The 21108-nt window shown below is 41.5% G+C and overlaps 1 protein-coding gene across 2 annotated transcripts; it reads right to left on the bottom strand.

Moving 5' to 3' along the window:
- Positions 1-1902: 1902 nt before the first annotated feature.
- On the bottom strand, positions 1903-21090 carry zranb1b (zinc finger, RAN-binding domain containing 1b). 2 transcript variants are annotated; one of them, XM_073481933.1, is made up of 10 exons: positions 20872-21090; positions 18551-19617; positions 14036-14223; positions 11249-11402; positions 10262-10333; positions 8260-8458; positions 7139-7259; positions 6605-6734; positions 3968-4197; positions 1903-3804 (listed from the first exon to the last, which is right to left on the bottom strand). In XM_073481933.1, the coding sequence occupies exons 2-10, from the start codon at positions 19521-19523 to the stop codon at positions 3586-3588; spliced, it is 2286 nt and encodes a 761-aa protein (XP_073338034.1). In that variant the 5' UTR covers positions 19524-19617; positions 20872-21090; the 3' UTR covers positions 1903-3585. The 2 variants fall into 2 exon arrangements, with proteins under 2 accessions (XP_073338034.1, XP_073338033.1); XM_073481932.1 differs by lacking the exon at positions 20872-21090 and adding an exon at positions 20690-20733.
- Positions 21091-21108: the final 18 nt, after the last annotated feature.

The following is a 21108-nucleotide window of genomic DNA, read 5'->3' as shown; positions in this document are numbered from 1 at the left end:
GAGGCGCAGCGAAATTTCACCCTCACCCGCATGCAAACGGGAGTGTGAAAAGGGATAACGCGGCGACCGGGAAGCGAACCGGCATTCCATGGTTTAATATACAACACCCAACATTGTACTTAACCACTCGTCTATCGTAACATTCCTACACTGATGTGAGTATTTATAATATATCCGCTAATATTAAATTGAAAAAGTTCTAAACTACGATAACTCTTTTTAGGATTATTAAGATTAATTATACATAAATATGCAGGCGTCTTAAATAGGTGACGATTCGTCATTTGATTGGTCCACACTCTAGCTGTCCCCTATTGGCTGGTGAAACACAATACTTTACGCGCAGGGAGGGACAGCCTTGAGTCTGAGCAGACTCTTCAACCGGAGAGGAAGTGCTTGTCCTGAGTGCGTGCACATGAGGTTTGAGCGCGCAGACTTTAGATCTGAGCGCGCACAGGACATATTTGAATGCGAGCGAAATTTTTGTGTGCAAGAAGAAGATGTGTGAGCACAAGCATGTGATTTTTGAGTTCAAGCACACATTTTGAAAGAAAGCAGCAAACATCTCAGTGCGAGCACAAAATGTGAGCATGAGGAGAATAAATGTGAGCACGAGAAGGAGCTGTGTCACTGAAAAGGAATGAAATCATGCTCTCAAACTGAAAATCTACGCTCTTGAATAAAGATAGGATAATTCTTCCATAAAACTGTTGTATTTATGAACTTTTCTTAGTGACAACAGAGCAAATTCCATACCATGATGAAGGCCATGAGACACAGCTGAAAGCTCTTGAAGAAATCGAACAAGTGGTCCTTGATTTACTACTTGAGCTGAAAAGGTAAATCAACCCAGTAAAGTAATAGACCCTTATCATGGGTCATTTTGGGCTGTCAAAGCAGGAAAAGCACACGTGTAACATTAACAATGGCTCTATGATATGTAGTGTCCCAGTAAGCTTTATCAGTGAGTCGACCTGCATGATATCAGAGCCTGGGGACTAGCTCACATAAATGGAATGCAGCCATCATTAATGTTATTATTTCCACCTGTGCTTTTCCTGCTTTGACAAATCAAAGTGTCTGTTGTAGAAAGGGTCTCACGGCAACTATTCTGATAATTGATTAATCAGTTCTGTCATTTTTAAGGAAATATGCAAAAAAAAAAAACTTCACTGCTTCCAGCTTGTCAAATATTGGACAAAATAAGTAATTTAAGCACATCCACCTGGGTTATGGAAATGGTGATGGGTATTTTACAGTAATGTCTAAGAATTTATTAAGATTCAGCAGATCAGTCAATAATGAAATTTATTATTAGCTGCAGCCCTACATACCCTCAACTTATGCTGTCAAGAATTGACCTTCAAGCTCAATATCATCATGAATTTTCAACAGGTGTTCCTTACATGTGTATAAACAGTAAATAAATGTTTTATAGTAGGATTAGTAAGGATTTTTTCAATTATGTAATCATATCAGAAAATATAATTACAACTTGCTGTCATTGATTAACTCATTATACACCAGTAATGAAAGTTATGACTATTGACAAATAATTAATAAACACTTATAAATGCCTACATTAGTGCATTATAAACCATCTTTTAAATGTTAATCTAATTTGTCATAAGTGTTCATTAATTTATGACCTTCAGTCGATCTGCTTGTACTGAAGTGTCACAGATTGTAATTCCACTAGAGGGCGCTACAGAACATGTGATTGAGAAGAGCTTCAAAAACATGAACATGAATAATTGACTTACTGTGAAAGTAACACATGTATAATTCATATTTAAAGACACATATCTCGTGGCACGATGCTCAAGGGTTTCTACTCTGGAAAAAGTAAAATCATAGCATCAATTGATACATGAAATAACAGAAATTGACAACAGGAAACAGTTTAGTTGGACATTCAAAAAGGTTTTCCTTTATTTTTTTTCCTTATTTTGCCTGTTCTTCGCGTTACACTCTGTATAGTGAAGTCAGGCCTAAATCCACAAACCATCATAGTCACAACTGCAACTATTGCATAAATACAAAGCAACATACAGGTGATGCTGAAAAATGTGTATGACTTGAATGAAACACGAAAGAGGTTACAGTACGCAATGGCAAGGAAAAACAAAATGCAAACATTCACAGCAAAAAAAGTAACAACAACTCGTGTTTTTTTTTCTTCTTTTTCTGTCAGCTTTGGTTTTAAATGTTGCAGTCTCTCACAACGACCTTAATCGAAAACTTAAAGATGGTTTCACATAATGACAACGAACAGGCGTTACAGAGGAAGTGAACGGACGTGTACCATGAGGGTGAACTCCACAACAAAGGCTATAAGGAAACAAGGGGACAAAGAGGAAATGGGGAAACAACAATGAGACAAATGTGACTTCTGGGTTTAATGTGGACATTGAATGCCTCGCACTCCCACACTCACCCGCCCAAATAAACTGAAAAAAGCACCAGATTTTAGGCATCCAGATGAGGTACTAAATCGCACACAACAACGTAAGTAAACTTTTCACTGATGGTCATGATTGGTTCTTTCCTCACAGCAACAGTGTTTCTGTGCAATGTGTCTTCATCAAGATTGAAAGAATAATAAACAAAAACCACAAAAAGGAGAAAAAATATACAGAAAGCTCTTATTATTAGCTCAAATATGTTTCCAAACAATAAATACGTAGAGTAAGTTCAGAGACAACACACACGCGCCCACACACACACACTCACTCACACACAACTTATCATTTCAATCAGTCTGAAAAAAGGTAAACCAAAGATCCAACATGAATGTTTGTGTGCTAAACCTTAATGAGTGTAGTTTCAACTTGTAAAGGGTAGAAATCTCCCTTTTCAAGAGCTTCATATATGACCTCAATTCAAGCAATGATACTGTATTTCTATAGAAATGTTTTAATAAATGTGCAGTGCTTATTAATAAGGATTAAAGTCATTTATTATTACACAATCTCTGGTTGTCTAAAGATAACGATATTTATTGGCTTTGTCCCTGCCCATTCAAAAACAAAATGCTAAAGAAGCCAACTCTTATACAACTGGAAAAAACATCAAAAAGATCAATTTGGAAGTGTGCTTTTGTCAGTGCCCACACTGAGCGGATATAAAGTGTTGATTTGAGTCAATGCTGGTATATTTCCTTATACTCTTTTTTTTTAAACAACCACATGCATTTACATCTATGGATAAAGATTCCTTTTTTCCTTTACATTTGAAAATCAAAACAAATCGAAAGGTCATTTGCATTCGTAAACCTTTTATTCTCTCCCCGAATCTGTGCTGTGCAGCAGTGGAGTCAGTCTCAGGTCTGTCCGACGTAAGTGTTGGATGTGTTTTAAGTGTTATGTCCGAGTGCCTGCATGTGCTAGAAGAGTAGCAGTGTCTCCTGTCAGAGGTGGAAGGTGGGTGGGGGGCTCGTGGTTCCCTCTCCTCTCCTGAAGGCTTTCACAGTTTGTCCGTGTCAGGAAAGGAAAACAAAAAAAACAAAAAAAAAAACTAAGAGAGGAGTGGGGAGGAGTCCTGCCCCCCCGCAGACCGCCTCCCCCACCCCCCGCTTAATTTTTGTCACTCGTCGTCGTCGTCTTCCTCCTCTTCGCCGTCAGATAAAGATGCGCAGGGGCGGATCTGTCGGTAGCCGTCCAGCCACTTCTCCACCATCTGGGTGACGAGCGGGTGGTTGCGGCGACGGGAGCTTTTCTGAAGAGCCACCAGGACTCCGCCCTCTGTCACACAGCAGTCCAACCACTCCCGCAGCAGCTTCTCCTGTTGTTCTTCATTACCCATCTGAAGGAGAAACAAACATGGCCATCAGAGGGCGCTGTGCCACTAGTCTCAACTCAGGATATCATATACTTGTGTTGACACAGGCGTGAAACCTCTCTGACATAATGCAACATAATTTGAAAAAGACAAAGAACTCTGTAGACACAGTGGGGAAGGTCCTCACCTCCTGCGCTGACAGGAAGTGAATGTGAAGCAGCTTCCTCTCGCTGTCGACCAGCGGCAGGAACGTGACCGTCACGTCGTCGTCTGTGTTGAGGTTGGCGCCCGCGCCCCGATTGTCGAAGCCGTCGTTCTCCATGGCCACCAGTGCTGAGAAGTGGCCCCGCGTGTAGCCCAGGGCAATGGGGCTCTTCCAGCAGAAACTCTGCTCCCATAAAAGGGGCAAGTACACACCTGGAGGATGAGGAGGACAGAGTTTTAGTCATTTTACAAGATGAAATAAATTTTGTCTTGATGAAAATCTAAATGATCACTTTACTGTCTAAAAACATTTTTAAATGCTGTCTCAATTTTCTGAATAATGGCCTAATTTCAATGTCTGTAAAAACTGAGTGTTTCAGAATAATTAAGAATTAATTTATCTTGGTTCATCCCTTTCAAAGTGGCATGACTAATATCAGCCTAATTACTGTTAATTAACACTTCAAAAGCATTGTTTTTGCATGAGTTCTGATCAGATGCATGGTTCCCTCCTTTGGTTCTTTTAAGTGTAATAAAACAGGCTCTCACAGAGAACAAAAATCTACTTCACTGTCATACAATGTAGTACATTACTCATTTCGAGGACAGCATAATTAACCACTGTTGGTTTATTTGACGCTTTGTTGAAGGGAGAAAGATGTATGTTGTTACTGCCCTTTAGCACCAAACTTCATACACTGGTACTTTTACTTAATATGAGCAGTTTTGTTCCCACTTCAGTAAAACTTTTTTTTTTTTACACGTGCTGTTTTGATAATGAAGTAGATCGAGGGATACCACTGAATGATACAAATTTTTGGCCAAACCTGAGATGGAAAACGCAACTGCCTTATGATGTTTCAAGACGATTTGGAGGAAAAAGAAAAAGAAGAAATGCCCAATGATGGAACAAGTATTCTTATCCTTTCCATTAGAAAAGGCATTAATGCCACAGTGTAAAAATACTCTATTACACATAAAAGTAAAATCAAAATCCTAATTAGGTAAAAGCTTAAAAGTATTTTATGCCAAATTTGTACGTATAGTATTTAGGATTGCAACGGTATGAGACTTTCAGTGTACAATAACCATCTCAGAAAATTTTCACAGTATACAGTATTCACAAAGTACAGCTTTTGCACACCTTAAGATCGACAAGTGCGTAGGAGAAGACCGAGGGCTGACAGAATCAAGAAAAAAAACCCCATTAATTTTGATGAATTTTGTTATTAAACTTAACTGCAATGAGGTGGACAGTGTACGGGAGTTTTTTTCCCTGAATTTATACAGTATTACAAAGTGTTATACCAGTAGTTATCAGTTATAATGACGTATTTTTTGGTTGAAGAAAACAGAAGATAAGATTTAACAGAAGGTAAAACAGAATGACAGTGCATTCATGTGCTTTTGGAATTAAAAATATAATTTCAACTGAGAAAATTCAAGTGATGACTCTCAAGGACGAACAACTCAGAAAGTCTGAGAACATTTTGGCACACGAGTTGCTAAGTTGACATCATATGATGGTGAAAGATAGCAGACGAAAGTAAAAATCGGGTCGATTGTAAGAAACTTTTACTACAGTCATGTATTATACAGCTACTGTATCGTTTCCTTTGCTCTTCCTTGTCACTCAAATACTGGAAACAGCTGTCAACGTGTTTTTTAAAAGCTCTGAGCGATAAACTGCAAAACAACTTCTTTTTGGCGTCCATGTTGCTCCCACATTTCGACATGACGCACTTAGGAAGATCAATTTCCAGAGTCGGGAAATGGGACCGTGCGAGGAGGACATGAATGCAGCACGACATACAGGTTATACAAATAACAATGCAGAAAACAGTACAGACTGTATTCATGTCTCGTGTTCCATAAAACACAAAGCAGCTCTCACACACCTCCTGAATACCTCTGTAACTGACACCAGCCTCTGTTTGGCTACTCTCCTCTCCCAGTAACTGCTGTGTTTTTACTGGGTTCACTTGGTCACCACTTTAAGCTGAGCTCTCCACCCCTCTCTATAGGCGCCCATACGCACGCCTCCCTCTGTGTGTTTTACATTAGCTCCTGGCAACGGTAAATCACACATCCTTCAGGCCGGCTTTACCACAAGCAGTTGGCCATTACGGAGCACTTTCATCATCCTCTGTGTAGCATCACTCAGCAGGCAAACTGAATCCAGGCTGTTTTTACTGCTGCCCATAAACGTAGACCCCAACTCTCCACATTGTTTGACTCAGGTCCTGATGGTTTACATATGTCTAAAAAGTATCTGGGTGTGTGTATGTTGAACACTTTCCAGCATTACATACACTTCTAAATGTGCTCCCATGGCAGGCGGGGGTGTTGTTGTTATGTTTCTTGCTATTTTGAGTCACACGGTGCTAAAATACCCCTTAAATGAAGGACACTCTACTGATACATGTCGTAAATAGCAATTACTGACACATCAGAGGGGCAGTTATGTCAGCTATGTCAGCTATGCAGACACATGTAGGCTGGAGTTATTTCACAAGGGAAGTCTAGTCCTTCTACGCCCACTGGAATGGAGCTGCACTCAAACAATATATCATATTCAACCAAAACAACTGCAGTCCAAAACTCTCAACTAAATGCTCACCTTGAAAACGGGTGTACCCAAGTGTTTCGCCACGGAAACTTTTGTAATACTTCACTCCATAGACGATAATGGGCCTACGAAGTATGTGTGCAAGAACAAAAATGTGGGTCTGCTCCAAGCTGGATCCTGGCTGTAAAAGAAAAACACAACATGCAGAGAGAGAGCAGTTAGAAAGACAGCGATGTCGGTCAAACTACAAAGCAGGGATTCTTGAATACTGTACATCCCCTCCAGTAAATTACCCTAGCATACTCCAAGTGTTAAAACATGAAAAAAACACAATTACAGCGCTCTCACACCCAGATATAATAACAACACACCCACATACTTAGTCTATGAGGTCACGCGGAGCAGCAAGAAGTGCTGATGACAGACAGGATGCACTTTGAGAGGGCATTACAGATTAAGTAAACTGCTGTAAGAGCATTAAAGCTTCTTGCATAATTCATACATCGTCAGTCTGTCACGTTTTAAGCACATCAAGCCTCCTGTCCGCCATAATAATGTGTGTTGTTGCTTTCATGTGGCATGTACCTGACTAGCCAGGGAGAGGATGAAAGCCCAGTCTTCCTGCCACTGTTCCTCCCGCAGGGAAAAGTGCAGGCCAAAGCTCTGGGAATACCACGACTCCCACTCCTTCCAGCGCGTGTAAAACCTGCAGATCATACACACACACACACACACACACACACACACACACACACACACACACACAAGCTGTTTTTGTTTTTGTCCGTGACATTATTTGACCTCTCTGTGCAGAAAGGCGTGTGACGGCTGTTCACCACATGCCTCCATCTCTGTCTTGGTTGAAGTTAGATGGCAATTACACATCATATCTAAATAGTAATTGTCTCACTGAAAAAACCCACCAGCTCTTAGAAATAGAAATGAGTCACTCTGGGATGTTGTGTTCATGTAGAATCAGTCTCAGGCCTTTAAGTGTTTCAACACTACGCACTTTGCACTTGACGAAGACTTTATGGATCCCCTCTAAAATGTGTGTCTTCTCCAACTGGTCTAAAGCCCTCTTCAAAGCCTCTCATTTCCCCATCAAATCTCTGATCTGAGCTGGCAATCCAGACTTTGGATTCTGGGTATATATCCCAACCTCTAAACCGCATGTCCCAATTTCCAACACAGTCATGCAATGCTCAAGGAAAACAGAATGTAACTTGAGACTGCTGAATGTCAAGTTCCAGCTGTTTCTGTGTCCTTGACCAAGACACTAACTCAACTGGCTCATATTTTTGTCGTCTAAATGCTTCAAGTATAAAGATAAACATGAAGATATCAGCATGTCACTGGTAGCCTTTCATACTGCTTGCACTGGTGTTTCCTAACTTTTTCATTTGGGTGCACCAGCACATAATCTAAGTGCACCTATAATAGTGTAAACATGCTTCCAGTCGTAACATCTTGTAATTTAATTATTATTTTATATGTTTTAGTAGGTGTACACATTATAGCTACAGTAGCCTGCTTTATAAAACCTGATGTGGGTTCATCTGTAGGCGTTTTAAAAATTGTGTCATTCAGTCTGCTTAACACAGTTTGCATATGCCTTAGACTGGATGCAAATCAGCATGCCATACTGTTCACAGGTTGTCTTTGAAAGAACTATAACACACTGTAATGTGGTCTGCAGGCCTCACCAATGAGAACAGTCATGCAGGCTGTCGTGGAGGGTCTTGCGGAGCACCGAGTCCTTGTCGTAGATGCCCCATGTTGCCTGCAGCACTGAGTCGAGGAGGCAGTCGCCGGCCGTGCGGTTCCACAGGGCGTACAGTCGACTGTCCAATCTAGTCCCGAGTTCCAGAGACCAGTTGATGATGGGAGACTCCTCTTCGAGTTCTGAACAAGAGCGGAGGGAAAAAGTTGAGTGCTTTATCTCTCTGCAAAACCTTTCAGCGGTAATAACTATTTGATCTCAAAGAGAACACATTGTGCTACGAAATGCAACAGTACGGGCGGGTCTAGGTTGATAAAGAAGTCATAGTTGGCTTTTTTCTGAGTTGCATAACAGGTAATGGCATTTAAAAGGACTATTTGTGGAGAATGTTAATGACTACTCACACCTGTCAGAACAGATTTGACAGAACAATGTCTGCAAAGCCCTGCATGTACACCACAAACCCTGATGACTGTCAGAAGTCAGATGACAGCAGGAAACCAGAGATCTTATATAGTATACAAATACCTCTTACTGTGTGTGCTCATATTAATGTACATGCTAACCGTTTGTATTATGGTAACAAGTAACATGTTGCAAAGTGCACGTGAAAGCGTCAACTAAAAATATCACTTAGCACGCAGCTTTGTGTTGCGTAGCTCAGTCTCTTTTAGCTGAATTGCTGTTTGCAGCTGAACAGACAGAACACTGTCTGATCTCGTCTTCTGTGTTTTGCCGATGCAACTGGCCAATCACGGCCCAACATGAAACAAAAAAGCATGTTGTTTATAAAATTCAAGTGGACGTCTGTGATGGCTGAAGCTTTGAAGTCGACGATCGACTGCAGAGTGTAACTGAGTGTACACGGTCAGTTGTATCAGATTTCTCCCCCCTGCCTCTACCATATTTTTGTATCAGTGCTGGAATATTTAAATATATTTACATTAATTTATTAATAGAAGCCTGTTAATGATGTGGCACAACAACCTGAAAAGACATTTTGGAGGGTTGGCGCATTTGAACTGGTGGTGCAATTAGACAAATGGCTCTGTAGTGGGAGAGCACACAGTCTTTTCTCATTGTGACCTTGACCATGAAACTGGTTTATTTATCAGTTGGAGCTTTAAAATTTATAAAAACAAAAACAACAGAACAAGATTGTTGATGGTTTTCTTGATCTTAAAGTACTGAATTATTCTGGATGCAATTACACAAAGCTTCTAGCAGTGATCTTTCCTTTCATTATGCTATATTGCTACTGTGATGGCTTCTCTGCCATGGGTTATTTTCTTGCAAAGAAAGTTGGTGAAGGGTTTTGCAAGGTCAGGTAATCAGGTTTTAAGCAGCGTTAACTGACCTTGTCTTAATCCCTTAACCCAGGAAAGGAGACACAGTTTTCCATTCACTTGAACATTTCATATTTCTGCCAAACCTTGTTACTTATATACAAGCAAACACAACCAGAAAGGACCTTGAAGGTGAAATAAAGGTTTCTGCCGTGCTCAACATGACACATTGGGCTGATTAAACAAGACACACAAAGACACAGTTCACCAAAGAAAGAAAGTGTTTCCAGAAGAGCAATGCCTTTTAAACTTGTGTTTATATGTGTGTGTGGGCTGAGAGGAAGTACAATCATACAGTTGGGATCAGAGAAATCCCTAAAACTCAATTAGGCTGATTAGGCCAGACGCAACTAGTACACACGACAAGACAGATTGCCAGGCAGAGTGACAGACAGGCAGGAAGGCAGGCAGGCAGGCAAAACACTGCATTGGCAAGAGGGAATATACAAGTAATATAACACCGCCAGCAGTCGGCAGCCCTCCCAGTAGAGTATACAGTTTGTGAAGGGGCTCTTTCTGGTTGCCAAGCCACCAGACCATCTTTTTCGTCTTGGATCTGGCTTCTCTCTCTCTCTCTCTCTCAAAAAAAAAAAAAACATTTCTGTGCAAGTCATGAAGTTGACTGAGTAAATGTTTCACCTTTTTGTACGTCTCGGTCCAACACCTCGTCGAACAATTTTTCCTGAACTGCGGGGGGCAAGTCCTCGATGTCTGGAACATAAAAACAAGAAAAGAACTGGGTGACAGAAATCAAAAGAAGGGTGTTACCAGAGGAGACACAAGTGCAGGGAAAGTTAACTCTTAAGTTAATTTACATTTGATGAATGCATTAATCTCGACTTTATCTATAACACTTAACTGAAAGGCTAACTAGAAAATATCTCTGTCGTGGCTCATTTCAACTCAAGCCATCATGTTTTGTTCTTTCCACAATAGCCACAGGCTTTCACTGCATGCTTGGAGCTCTTGTCAACACAGTAGCGTATTCTTTAGCTAAAATAAATGAATGCATTGACTTTGTGGGACTGAACAGAATAGCTTTCTATAGTGGCCACAAGCCAAGGTCTGCATTGTCCTGAAAACACTGCGCAACAAAAATCCTTAGCTTAGCTACCAGCAACAAACTGAACCATAATAGCTGTTCCACACAATGAATTTCGACATTTAGCATTGAATGCATGCAATTTTACAGAAAGACACTGGCAAAAAATGCTAAGTATAGCTTTGTTTTGAATGAGAGACGTCCATCATTGGCAGGCTGGTACACTCAGTATGCAAGAACAATGCTCAAACAGTGAGCCAGAGGTAGCCTCCGTCTTCTGGCAGTAGGAGACAGACAACCGTAGCATTATGTCCCCTCAGCATCACAACAACAAGCAATTTCATATGCCACAAGTAAACAAAACAAGCCTTCTATCACACACTTGGCAAGCCAGAGAGGACGGCTAGACTGGGCTTCTTCAGCTACAGTTTCCCTTATAGAAAACACATACAGTACACTTTGACAGCTACTGGAATCCATGATATGTTATTCAATAATTTGAGAGTGCACAGTTGTTTTTAAAGCCAACTCCCTCGACCAAAAACCTTATATTTTTGCTCATATTTGTTTGTTTGTGTGCTGACCTGCTGGCAGGGTGAAGGTCACCAAGTCAGTGAGGAAATAGCAGGTGAAGTCTCCCTTGCGCTGGTGAAGAGAAGCCGCTACCTCTCGACGAATCTGCTCCGTCAGCTCAGGACACACCATTGCTGGGATACACTTGGCTGCCTGTTGGGACACCTGCAGAGAAAAGAGGATAAAGGAAAGGAAGTACAATTTAAGTATATAAAGAGTTTATGAGACAGAGGCTGAGAATTGAATAGGACTTATTAACAATTACAGAAGGTTGTATTTCAAACATAACCACAAAAAATAGAATAAAATAAAAAATAACAAAATAACTGTAAGAACAGCTCTCAAGTTAGTTTAACTGCATGCTTCGCCCACTTGTATCAAATCCTACACTTAGGGCTACAAGGAATAAAAACAAACAGTCACCGGCTTCAGCTGTGTGGAGAAAGTGACAGAGTCTGAAACATTACATAATAAGGCAGTATTAGAAGAGGGAGAAGTTGGACAAATTAATGTTTAAAACATAAAAAAGCAGTTAACACCAGAGGTCAGGGAACTGTTCATGATCAGCGGGATGAGTGAAATTATGTAGGGATAGTGAATATTCAGCAGCATAAGCAATTATTTAGCCGAACGGTGAAAATGAGACAGGGGAAATTGCTAAGAACAGCTATAGAAAAACAAAGTTGTAACAGAGTGATAAGCCAGTTTTAAAAAGAAGAAACTAGGGAGGCACGATATTTATCAGCCCAATAATGGGAAATGTATATCGGTTATCAGTCGACAATTAAATTATCACCAACCATAAGACGCACGTAAAATCCATATTATGCATCCCGAAAAGAATCCCTTCCAACCACGACTGCTTTCTGTGGGGAAGGTTTTGGTTGTAGGAATACAATGCTTGCTTTTTGGCTGAGGTTAGTGATGACTGCTGGACACGAGTTTTGCACATATACAGTCAGAACAATATGACATATAGTTGAAAGCCTCGATACTTACAAAAGCTGTTACTTTTACATTTTTGACTCTGTGATCCGAGCTAATTTTACTTTCCTTAATCTAATCTAAATTGCCTCCAAGAGGAGGAAAAGAAATGTCTCTGTTTGTCTGTTTGATGTTGGAACGCTTGTCATCTTTGAAGTGCTTTTGGGGCATGATCCAGCGGTTACTCACTGACCCCCTCTGAAAAGAAACTGGGACACTGCCAGAGTGTGGGAGGAGAGGTGTGTGTACAGATAATCTGGGATCACAGTGCTGACGGCAAGCAAGCTGCAATCAACCTCAGCAGATGCACACTGCAGACACGCGCGCACACACACAGACAATAGACACACCAGGGATCAAAAAACAACATAAAATGATTACTAACATTAGAGACCAGAACGTGAAATTATTATATCCTCTGTGAACCATGTGTGGCTTAATTCTCTTTCTTTTAAAACTCTTTCCTTTCCATAAAACCTTTGCACTTGTGATTCCTCCTGGCTGATCTCATTGGATGTTGAGATTAACAGACTACACAAGAAAAAAGCACGGTGGCAGTGGTGCAGTGGGTTTACACTGGGTGCTCTGGTTTCCCTCACCATCACAACATGCATATTAGGTTAATTCTCCGGTCAGTGCCCTTGAACAAGGCACTGGCTTAGATCTGGAGTTGGTCCCCGGGTGCTCTATGTTGGCTGCACACTGCTCCTCCAGGATGGGTTAAACGCAGAGACCCAGTTTTTACTCTGTTGTACGTTGTATGATTGTATGTGATAAAGATTCTTCTTTAAAAAAGCTGCATCATCTGTGATGCAAAGATTATTATAATTTAAGGAAATAATTTCCGATTTTAATGACAGACTTTTTGGTCTCCTCAACCTGGCCAAAGTGGACATTAAATAAGAACTACTAAAACTTAGGAGATAAGTTCAGCCAATTTTATTTTCTCTTGATAGAAGAAACAATTTGTCTGTTTACAATAACTTCCTTGTGTAAAACTCCTAACTCGTGTACCTTACATACAATGTAATTACATTTTTTCATGGTGTAAAGTATTTATATCTCATTTATATCAAATGCATGTTTGAAGATTTCACATAACAACAACAACAACAACAACAACAACAACAACAGGTGTTATGGGGCCACAGACTAAAGAAAATGACAGCTTGAGTTTAGCCAAAACTAGCAGTTAGTCCGACTGGTGGCCAGATGTTGCTGTTGGGTAGGCTTGGTTTATCAAAACCACTAGCAAAGCAACACAGTACATAAAATAAGCAGAGTAGAAATGTCAGAGAGGTTGGACCACCATATTTAACTATACAGTATATCTTTAAACCTTACAGTTATAGCTGAAAATTGCAACAGAAATAAACAAGTTTTCCAATTTCACATATCTCAGCGATGTTAATCAGCCACTAATTGTCTAACGGGAAGTGACAGTTGTTGTTAGCGCATTTGTTTGTTCCTACAACTTGAATGGGTCATGCTTTCTTCAAAGTTCTCTGCAAGTTTAGCTTCATCCAATTTATGTCCTCCAGTAAGCTTGTAAATTTCACAAAATGTTATACTCAATCTTTTGAACTTTAACCTATTTATAAATACAGGCTGAGTGGGAGCATGAGAAACAAATTTCAGTGTGTACCATGGCTAATGACCGAAAATTTACACCTCCATATGGTGATCTTTGATTACCAAACATGTAACGTAAGTGTTTGAAGTGGTCACATCTAGTGTGTGGTCGCAGTGTAAACAGAATTTCAAGAAAAAATCTCATCATGAGAGAGTAACAATTGTTGGTTGTCTGTACTGACCTCTGTTAGTAACACAGCCAGCATGTCCTGTCTCTGGAAGCGGATGGCGAGGTGAACCAGCGTGAAACCGTCATCAAATGCTGAGGGCCGATTTAATAGACGCACCTCGTCTGACGAGAGCTGTCGTGCGATGTCACCTCCTGATGACTTGTAGGCCTCTACGGCTGCCAGGTCGCCTTCCACGACGCCTTTCAAGCAAAGAGGGAGAAGGTAAAATGTCAATAAATAAATGAAGTTTTACAGTGAAGATTATTTTGATACTTTAAAATAGACATTCACCATAGTAAGAAGTACAGTTTACACAAAAAGACCATTTTGTATGTTAATCAAAAGTTGACACAAAGTCTCGTTTTTAAAGCGTATTACTTTTTACGGAGACCTTCGAAAACACAATTATCTGCACGAAGATTACAATTGACCAAAATATTATCCAAAATGTAGAAGCTGCAATTTTCTGTTAAAGGTCACATGCGTGACAAAACAGCATTATAATAAAGTACTGTGGGGCTGCAGAGATGCCCTGGCCTACAAAACTGGTTATCCGGATGTAAGATAACATGTTTGTTTGGTACAGACCCAAGCAAATGTCACAGCATCACGATTTTAATGTGTTGTGTTTTTTCAGTGAAAATGAAGATTATAATGCAAACATGATCATTCTTCTAATCGTGAATCATATTGCAAACTGAATATCTGTTAAAATAATTGCAATCATTTTTTACAATATCGTGCAGCACTTTCATAAATCAAAGGATCTAGCAAGTAAAACGTTTGCATCATGCTGCTTAAAAGACAAATCCAAACAGAAGCTAGTTGTTGATCACTGTTTAAAATCACATCATGCATGTGCAAAATGGATACAAAACTTATCTTCAGAACAACCTTGTGCAGAGGACATTCTGTGCTCAACCAAGAAATATAAAATATTAGAGATCAGAATGTGCTTTATCTGTGTCGCAGCTGTAACAGCTTTGAGATTTTGCTGACTTTGAAGTCAAGGGGAAAAGACAATAGGGGGCCACATTGTAATCTGTCAGTTATTTTCCCCCTCACTCTCATCTCCAGGCTTAGATCTTAGCATGGGGGTTGAAGGATGTGTTTGATCGGACAGATGCAGGTGTTTGCTTTTCTTTACTTTTTTGGCACAAGGTACAAATATTACTGACAGGAGTGATTTATGTCAACCACCAGTCAAACTATACAGAGAGAAAACATACTAAAGCCTACAGTCATTTGCTTTGATGTTATAATACTTTTCAACACACTGACTACACTGATGTTCAACTGTGAATGTTTTGTCCATGATGAACTCAAATACATCTGATGCTCAGACCTAACACCATTTTTGGTCTTTTCTGTGTTTTAATGTAGGCAGGAGTGATAAAAGGGTGGGATGGTGTGCATGTAGTGTTGTGTCGTGTACAATAGTGAACAATCCTGAGAGGCTAGAGGATTGGATATTTTTACTCCAAATCCACACACACCAAAAAGTCGGCTTAGACAGAAATGTGGATGGTTGTACGATCAGCTCAGCACAAACAAAGTCAGTTACTATGAACAAACCAGCAACACAGTAACATAAGTTATTTGCTGTTGAAGGAGGATAAACTGTTTAGACTAGTGTGTTATTATGACAGAATACAATCAAATCAAACCACAAAGTCGGAATTCATTTCAATGCTACCCAGCTGCACAAAATTTCTCTTTCCATTTCTGGCATACACAGTAAATGCCCATGTAGTATTCTCTCGTACATTTGACAGCATTAAACACTGTTGAGCTTTTGTTCTCACGTCAAAGGACCACACACAATGCTCAGCTGCATAATCTGTGTGTGAGTGAGAGCGAGAGAGACATGGAGTGGGAGGAAGGACTCGGCTGTGCCATGTGGAGCTGGCTAACACTGTGAGAGATGAGGAGAGAAACTGCACAATAGCAGCGCAGTGTGATAGAGAGGGATCACAGCCACTTTCCACAAAACACTCCATTAGTGTGGGCGTGCCTGTAGCCCTGCAGTCAGTACTGTACCCACAGATCCTTAAGGGAACACAAAAGGCGCAAAAAACGCAAAGGGGCGTTAACTTAAAGACAGACTGATGAGACAGATTGGATTAGGCTAATTGATGCTGGTCTTTTTCCTCCGCAAATTCTGTTCTTTTCTTTCAGTGATGTAATGTCAGCTCTATCATACCAAAAAAGAGCATCCATCAGACAAATAATGGTACTTTAATCTTAATAGCTTACTTTAATAAGTCTATTTGTGATTAGTATGTTTGCCTGCTAAACCAGCTTCTTCAGAGAATTAGAACCACAATTGTTGTGGTTTATAATATGTTAAAAATTTTTACAAAATCCAAAGACTCTTCATTTAAATGCCAATAACATGTCCACCAGTAGGATTCAAAGTGGCCAACAGAAACAAGGTAAACCACATGCCACAAACCACTACTTATCTTTCACCTTGCCTTTGATTGGTTGGCTTCGTTGGTCGCGATCTCTATGCTTGACTTAAACTGTTAACCCACACAGTACCTCTGGTAATGTCTGTTTTCATGCATTTTTTGAGCTGTAGTTTCACTGGTAAACACATCGACCTCTTAGGCCACTTATCCTGCACCTGTATGACCACATATTCCAGCAAAGTCACTTGAGTTAAGGGAGTTGGTCTAGGGTCATACACATTGTGGGGGCGAAGGTCATTGCTGTTGCCCAAGATGTATTTGTGTTTTACTTCTGTTTGCGTGGGTCATGCTATCTTTAGTGCAGCAGGTCCCCTTTGGAAACTAGAGCATCTGTAAGAACTTTGAGGACACTGTTTACACTCACTGATACCCATACATCAACGGCAGGGAACCCTCCCTAGCAACACAGGACAGACTCACTTGCCTCTAAACACAACTGGGTTATGAACTGAACTGAACTCCCTCCATGCCCTGTGAGACTGCAGCTAGGTCACACCTCATTCACTCCTTTGTTATTCCCTTCTCAATTAATACTACTAGGTAGTTTGCTGCATAGTGAGCATTAAAACTGGATATCAAATACTTGTGAATCATCATGATCCTGTGTTACAGCTGACAGATGTGGTGTTAGTGTGACTTGCATGTCTGCATCTCAGAAGCAAAGGCGTGGGTTTATTGTCAAAGTAGTGTGTAAACTAGGGCTGCACAATTTATTGAAATATTATCTAAATCGTAATATGGCAAAGTGAGTTATCCACGTAAATCTTGTTCTCCAGATGTAAGAACATGTGTTTGTTTGGTACGGACCCCAACAAATGTTACATCATCCAGATTTTAATGGTTTTTTTCAGTGAAAATTCATTCATTTTGATGCAAATATGATCATTCCCACTATTCGTTAATCAAATTGCTATCATAATATGTCAAAATAGTCACAATATTACTTTTTTTTTGCTATATTGAACAGCCGTAGTGCAAACTATATACAATATGCATCTGTCCACTTGCACTCTGGGAAACTGTAATAAGCATTTTCCCCAACATTGAAAGATGAATCAATTAAGTGAGGAAATAATAGGGGGATACCACTCCTACAGACCTAAAAATCACATCTAATAAATCTTGTGGATAATAGGGAGTGATTTTGGACAGAGCTTGGATTTCATTTCCTCTAGCGGACAATGTAGAAAGGGACATTTCCGATCAGATAAGGAAAGCGAACACTTGAATATGCTAGAAGAAATCACAACCATTCACATCAGACAGTCTGACCAGACGAGACTGAGTCCCAAGGGGACAAGCCACAAAGACATGAGGGAATTCACCATGTCACATGCAGTCAGAGACCCGGTGTAGGACCAGAAGCAAACTAACTACGATGATGTTTCTCTGACATTCAGACCCAATGATTCCTTAGCTTTGAGGAATGTAGCAGCATGAAAAATAATATGACTATTAATCACTACATAAGCTTCACTGGGATATCAAATACATATGTGGCTGTCAAATGTGTGCTGTCAGTGTAACACAGAAGAATTGTCTGTCACAGAGACGGATAGGGAAAAACGACTGGGGGGTGTGTGGGTGTGCAGAAGAAATTCTACATAGCTATGGCGGAGGAAGGAGAAAGAGTAAGATAGTGGTGTGTGAGAGACGGGAAAAAAGCAATCACTAGTTGTTCTTAAAACTTTCATTCTCCCTCCCACTCCACATTCACCAGTCTACAGTGTGGGTGGCCGGACACTCACTCTTTGTGTAGAGAAGTTTTACACTAGCTGAATGCAGGGGGTTTCTGAGAATATACAGTATATCAGCATCAGCAGGAGGCAAACACGAATCATCTGGACTTGGCTATATGAATTGGATTGTAACTAATTACCCTGCAGATTGTAAAACCATACCATAGTAATCGTTCACACAAATTGAGGGAAATCCTATTTCTCTGTCGGCCTGCCTTACATTATTCTGTTGACTCATTAATCACCTCATAACAAAAGACAAGGAGAACAAGCTGAATATACTTCAATAAGGTCTTATATATGTGAAAACTTACCAACACAGGCATTGAGAAACAGCCAATCAGTCCGTCTCATCCTGTTCTTAATCTGCTTCAGTTTTTTGAAATCCACCTCCAGCTCCTCTTTGCTCCCAATCCCAGCCCCTGATGCCACTTCAATCCTCTGAAAGTCCATGTTCACCTCCGACTCCCGTTTTGAGGTCGGGGGTGACCTCCTCTGGCTGCTGCTACAACCACCCAGCCCCCCTACCACACTCCCGAGTCCTTGTCCGACCACATGCCCGACAACACCCCTCCTGTTGTCCCTGTCCTGTTCATTAAGTTTTGAGGAGGGCTGTTGGCTCTCAGGCTCTGATGCCAGTTCGATGGGCTCAGCTAGCAGACTATTTGGCCTGGGGTGGTCGCAAACCACACACTTGAGTGCCTTGGCCCAGTTCTCATAAGTGCAGGCAGTGCAGGTCCAGTGAAGTGCATGAGTGTTGAGCCTGTTACGGTCATTATATTCCTCACAGGGGTCTGTAGTGGTGGCCGGGGGAGCAGGGCGGCATCCAGAGCCTGAGGTCTGGGGTGATTCTGTGGGGCTGCGTGGCTGCTGGGTATGATGTCCTTGATGGGTTGCATGTTGCACATGCTGTTGTTGTTGAGCCTGTTGCCTCTGGCACAGGCACTGGGTACAACGGATGGCCCGGGGCCAGTTCAAGTAGGTGCACATTTGGCATGACCACTTGCTACTAGTCTCAGGTACATCAGCAATGCGGACACGTGGTCGGGCACTGGAGTCTGGGCAAATAAGTAAGCTTGAGCCCCCCTGGGATGGGCTGTTGCTGAGGCCTGCAGGGTCCCATTGGTGCAGACTGGCATCTAGAGCAGGGCTGCTCTTGAAGGGCTCCTCAGTAATGATGGCACCCCCGCTGGGCCTCTGAGCGCGGCACATGGTGCACTTGATGGCTGACGGCCAGTTCTCGTATGTGCAGTATTCACAGGCCCACTTGGCAACCAGCTCGGTCATCGTCGCACCGACGCTGAGGGAGGCTTCCTGCCGTTCAGAGGGCTTCTCAGCTCGGCAGATCCACTCTTAAGGAGATCACACAGCAAGCAGTGCACTAGGGTACAAAAAGACAGGGTATATTGCACATTACTACACAAAATCAGGGGAAAAGTTAAAGTCTGAAACGTAAAATGATTAATAATACATTCTCCATTCAAATGGGCAAATTGTGCTTAACTTTCAAAGTTTTTCAGTTGTAAATTTCTAAATAAAAGGTAAAGCATGCTTACTACAGCCACCTGTGCCAGTCAGCCTTTGGGTAATTTACTGTAAAACTCCTGCAAAATATACATTGTCTTACACTAAGTGTAGCAAAAATCAAAAGAGAGCAATGCTTGGAGACTCGCAAATAAAACTGCCAGTCGAGTCCAACACTGAACCTCCTTCTATTAAAACCTGACACTGGCTTTAACCACATACAGTAGGTTACATACACCAGTCAAATGTGCCCTACAAACGAGAGGGGTAACAAGAGACAAGGACATATGAAACCAGACACCCAGCAGGGAGGCGCGTGACTGGTTAAGACACTTACTGATGCACTGAAATTGAATTCAGCCCCAAAGCTAACACATGGGACTGAATGGTCCGAACTACATCAGGACTTTCTTTGTGAGGCACAAGCTATGAAGATAAAGTTAATGTTATCTGGCCGGGGCAGCTCGGAAAGGAGTTGACTGAACTGTGTTTACACCACGCCTCCAAGTTTACCAACACACCGTGAGATACGATCCACCAGAGCAAAGCTAAAAAAAAGGACCATACCGTGTTTAAATGCGGTCAACCTGGTCACTTGTGACTAGCAATTTGTCAAGTGCATAACGTTAATTTGAATGAAATAAACAAGCCCGGTTTAACTTCAATGAGCAGTGCGTTTAGAGCTACAATTAGTTATCTGACAAAACTAGTTAGCCACCGATGCTAACTACACCTCACTAGCTAGCTGTTTATCCGAACATGACAACTGTCGCTCGGCTACGTTCGTTCGGTTGCCAGCCAGGAATAACTGCCAAGCTAGCTGGTTGCTCGCTAACGTTACGGGATTATGTTTTGCTCCTCTCTCTCTCTCTGCCGGAGAGGCCCTTATTAACTCCACAAGAAAGGTCGGCTAACGTTGAAACCCTTACCTTTGCTTTGCTGTGTTTACACTCCTTCGGTTTCCCAATACAGCCAAAACAAATGGAGCCCCCCCCCCCCCGCTCCCAAGACCAGAGAAACCCACTCCAATCCGAACTCAGGCTCCGCTCACTAACCGCATATTTACTTCTTTGGTGCGCCGTTTAGTTGGCAGCTGAAGGTCCATACATACCGCGGAGCAAGAACCCCCCCAAGTCTCCCGTCCCCCTCCGGACCGTCTCGCTCGGACGCTTTAAATCATTTTCATCCTCTTCCCGATTTCCAAAACACCAAGCTGACGGGCTTTAATGGCGGCACAGGGGAAGGGAAGCAACCGAGGCAGGGCTAAAAAAAAAATACACTACGAGGGAGAGCGGAGAGCTCTGGGCCGTGTTACAGTCAGAGGCAGGATCAGGATTTACCACCTGAA

The sequence above is a fragment of the Pagrus major genome, chromosome 15 (assembly GCF_040436345.1).
Source record: "Pagrus major chromosome 15, Pma_NU_1.0".
NCBI lineage: Eukaryota > Metazoa > Chordata > Actinopteri > Spariformes > Sparidae > Pagrus > Pagrus major.
This window is presented reverse-complemented; position numbering and strand designations above follow the sequence as displayed.

Excerpts from the sequence above, each read along its gene's own strand:
- zranb1b (XM_073481933.1), bottom strand. The coding sequence starts at position 19,523 with ATGACCGAGCTGGTTGCCAAGTGGGCCTGTGAATACTGCACATACGAG. Across the intron at positions 6,735-7,138 it reads TCCTCTCCCTGGCTAGTCAG|CCAGGATCCAGCTTGGAGCA; the intron begins GTACATGCCACA and ends TTTCTTTTACAG. Across the intron at positions 3,805-3,967 it reads ACTTCCTGTCAGCGCAGGAG|ATGGGTAATGAAGAACAACA; the intron begins GTGAGGACCTTC and ends TTTCTCCTTCAG.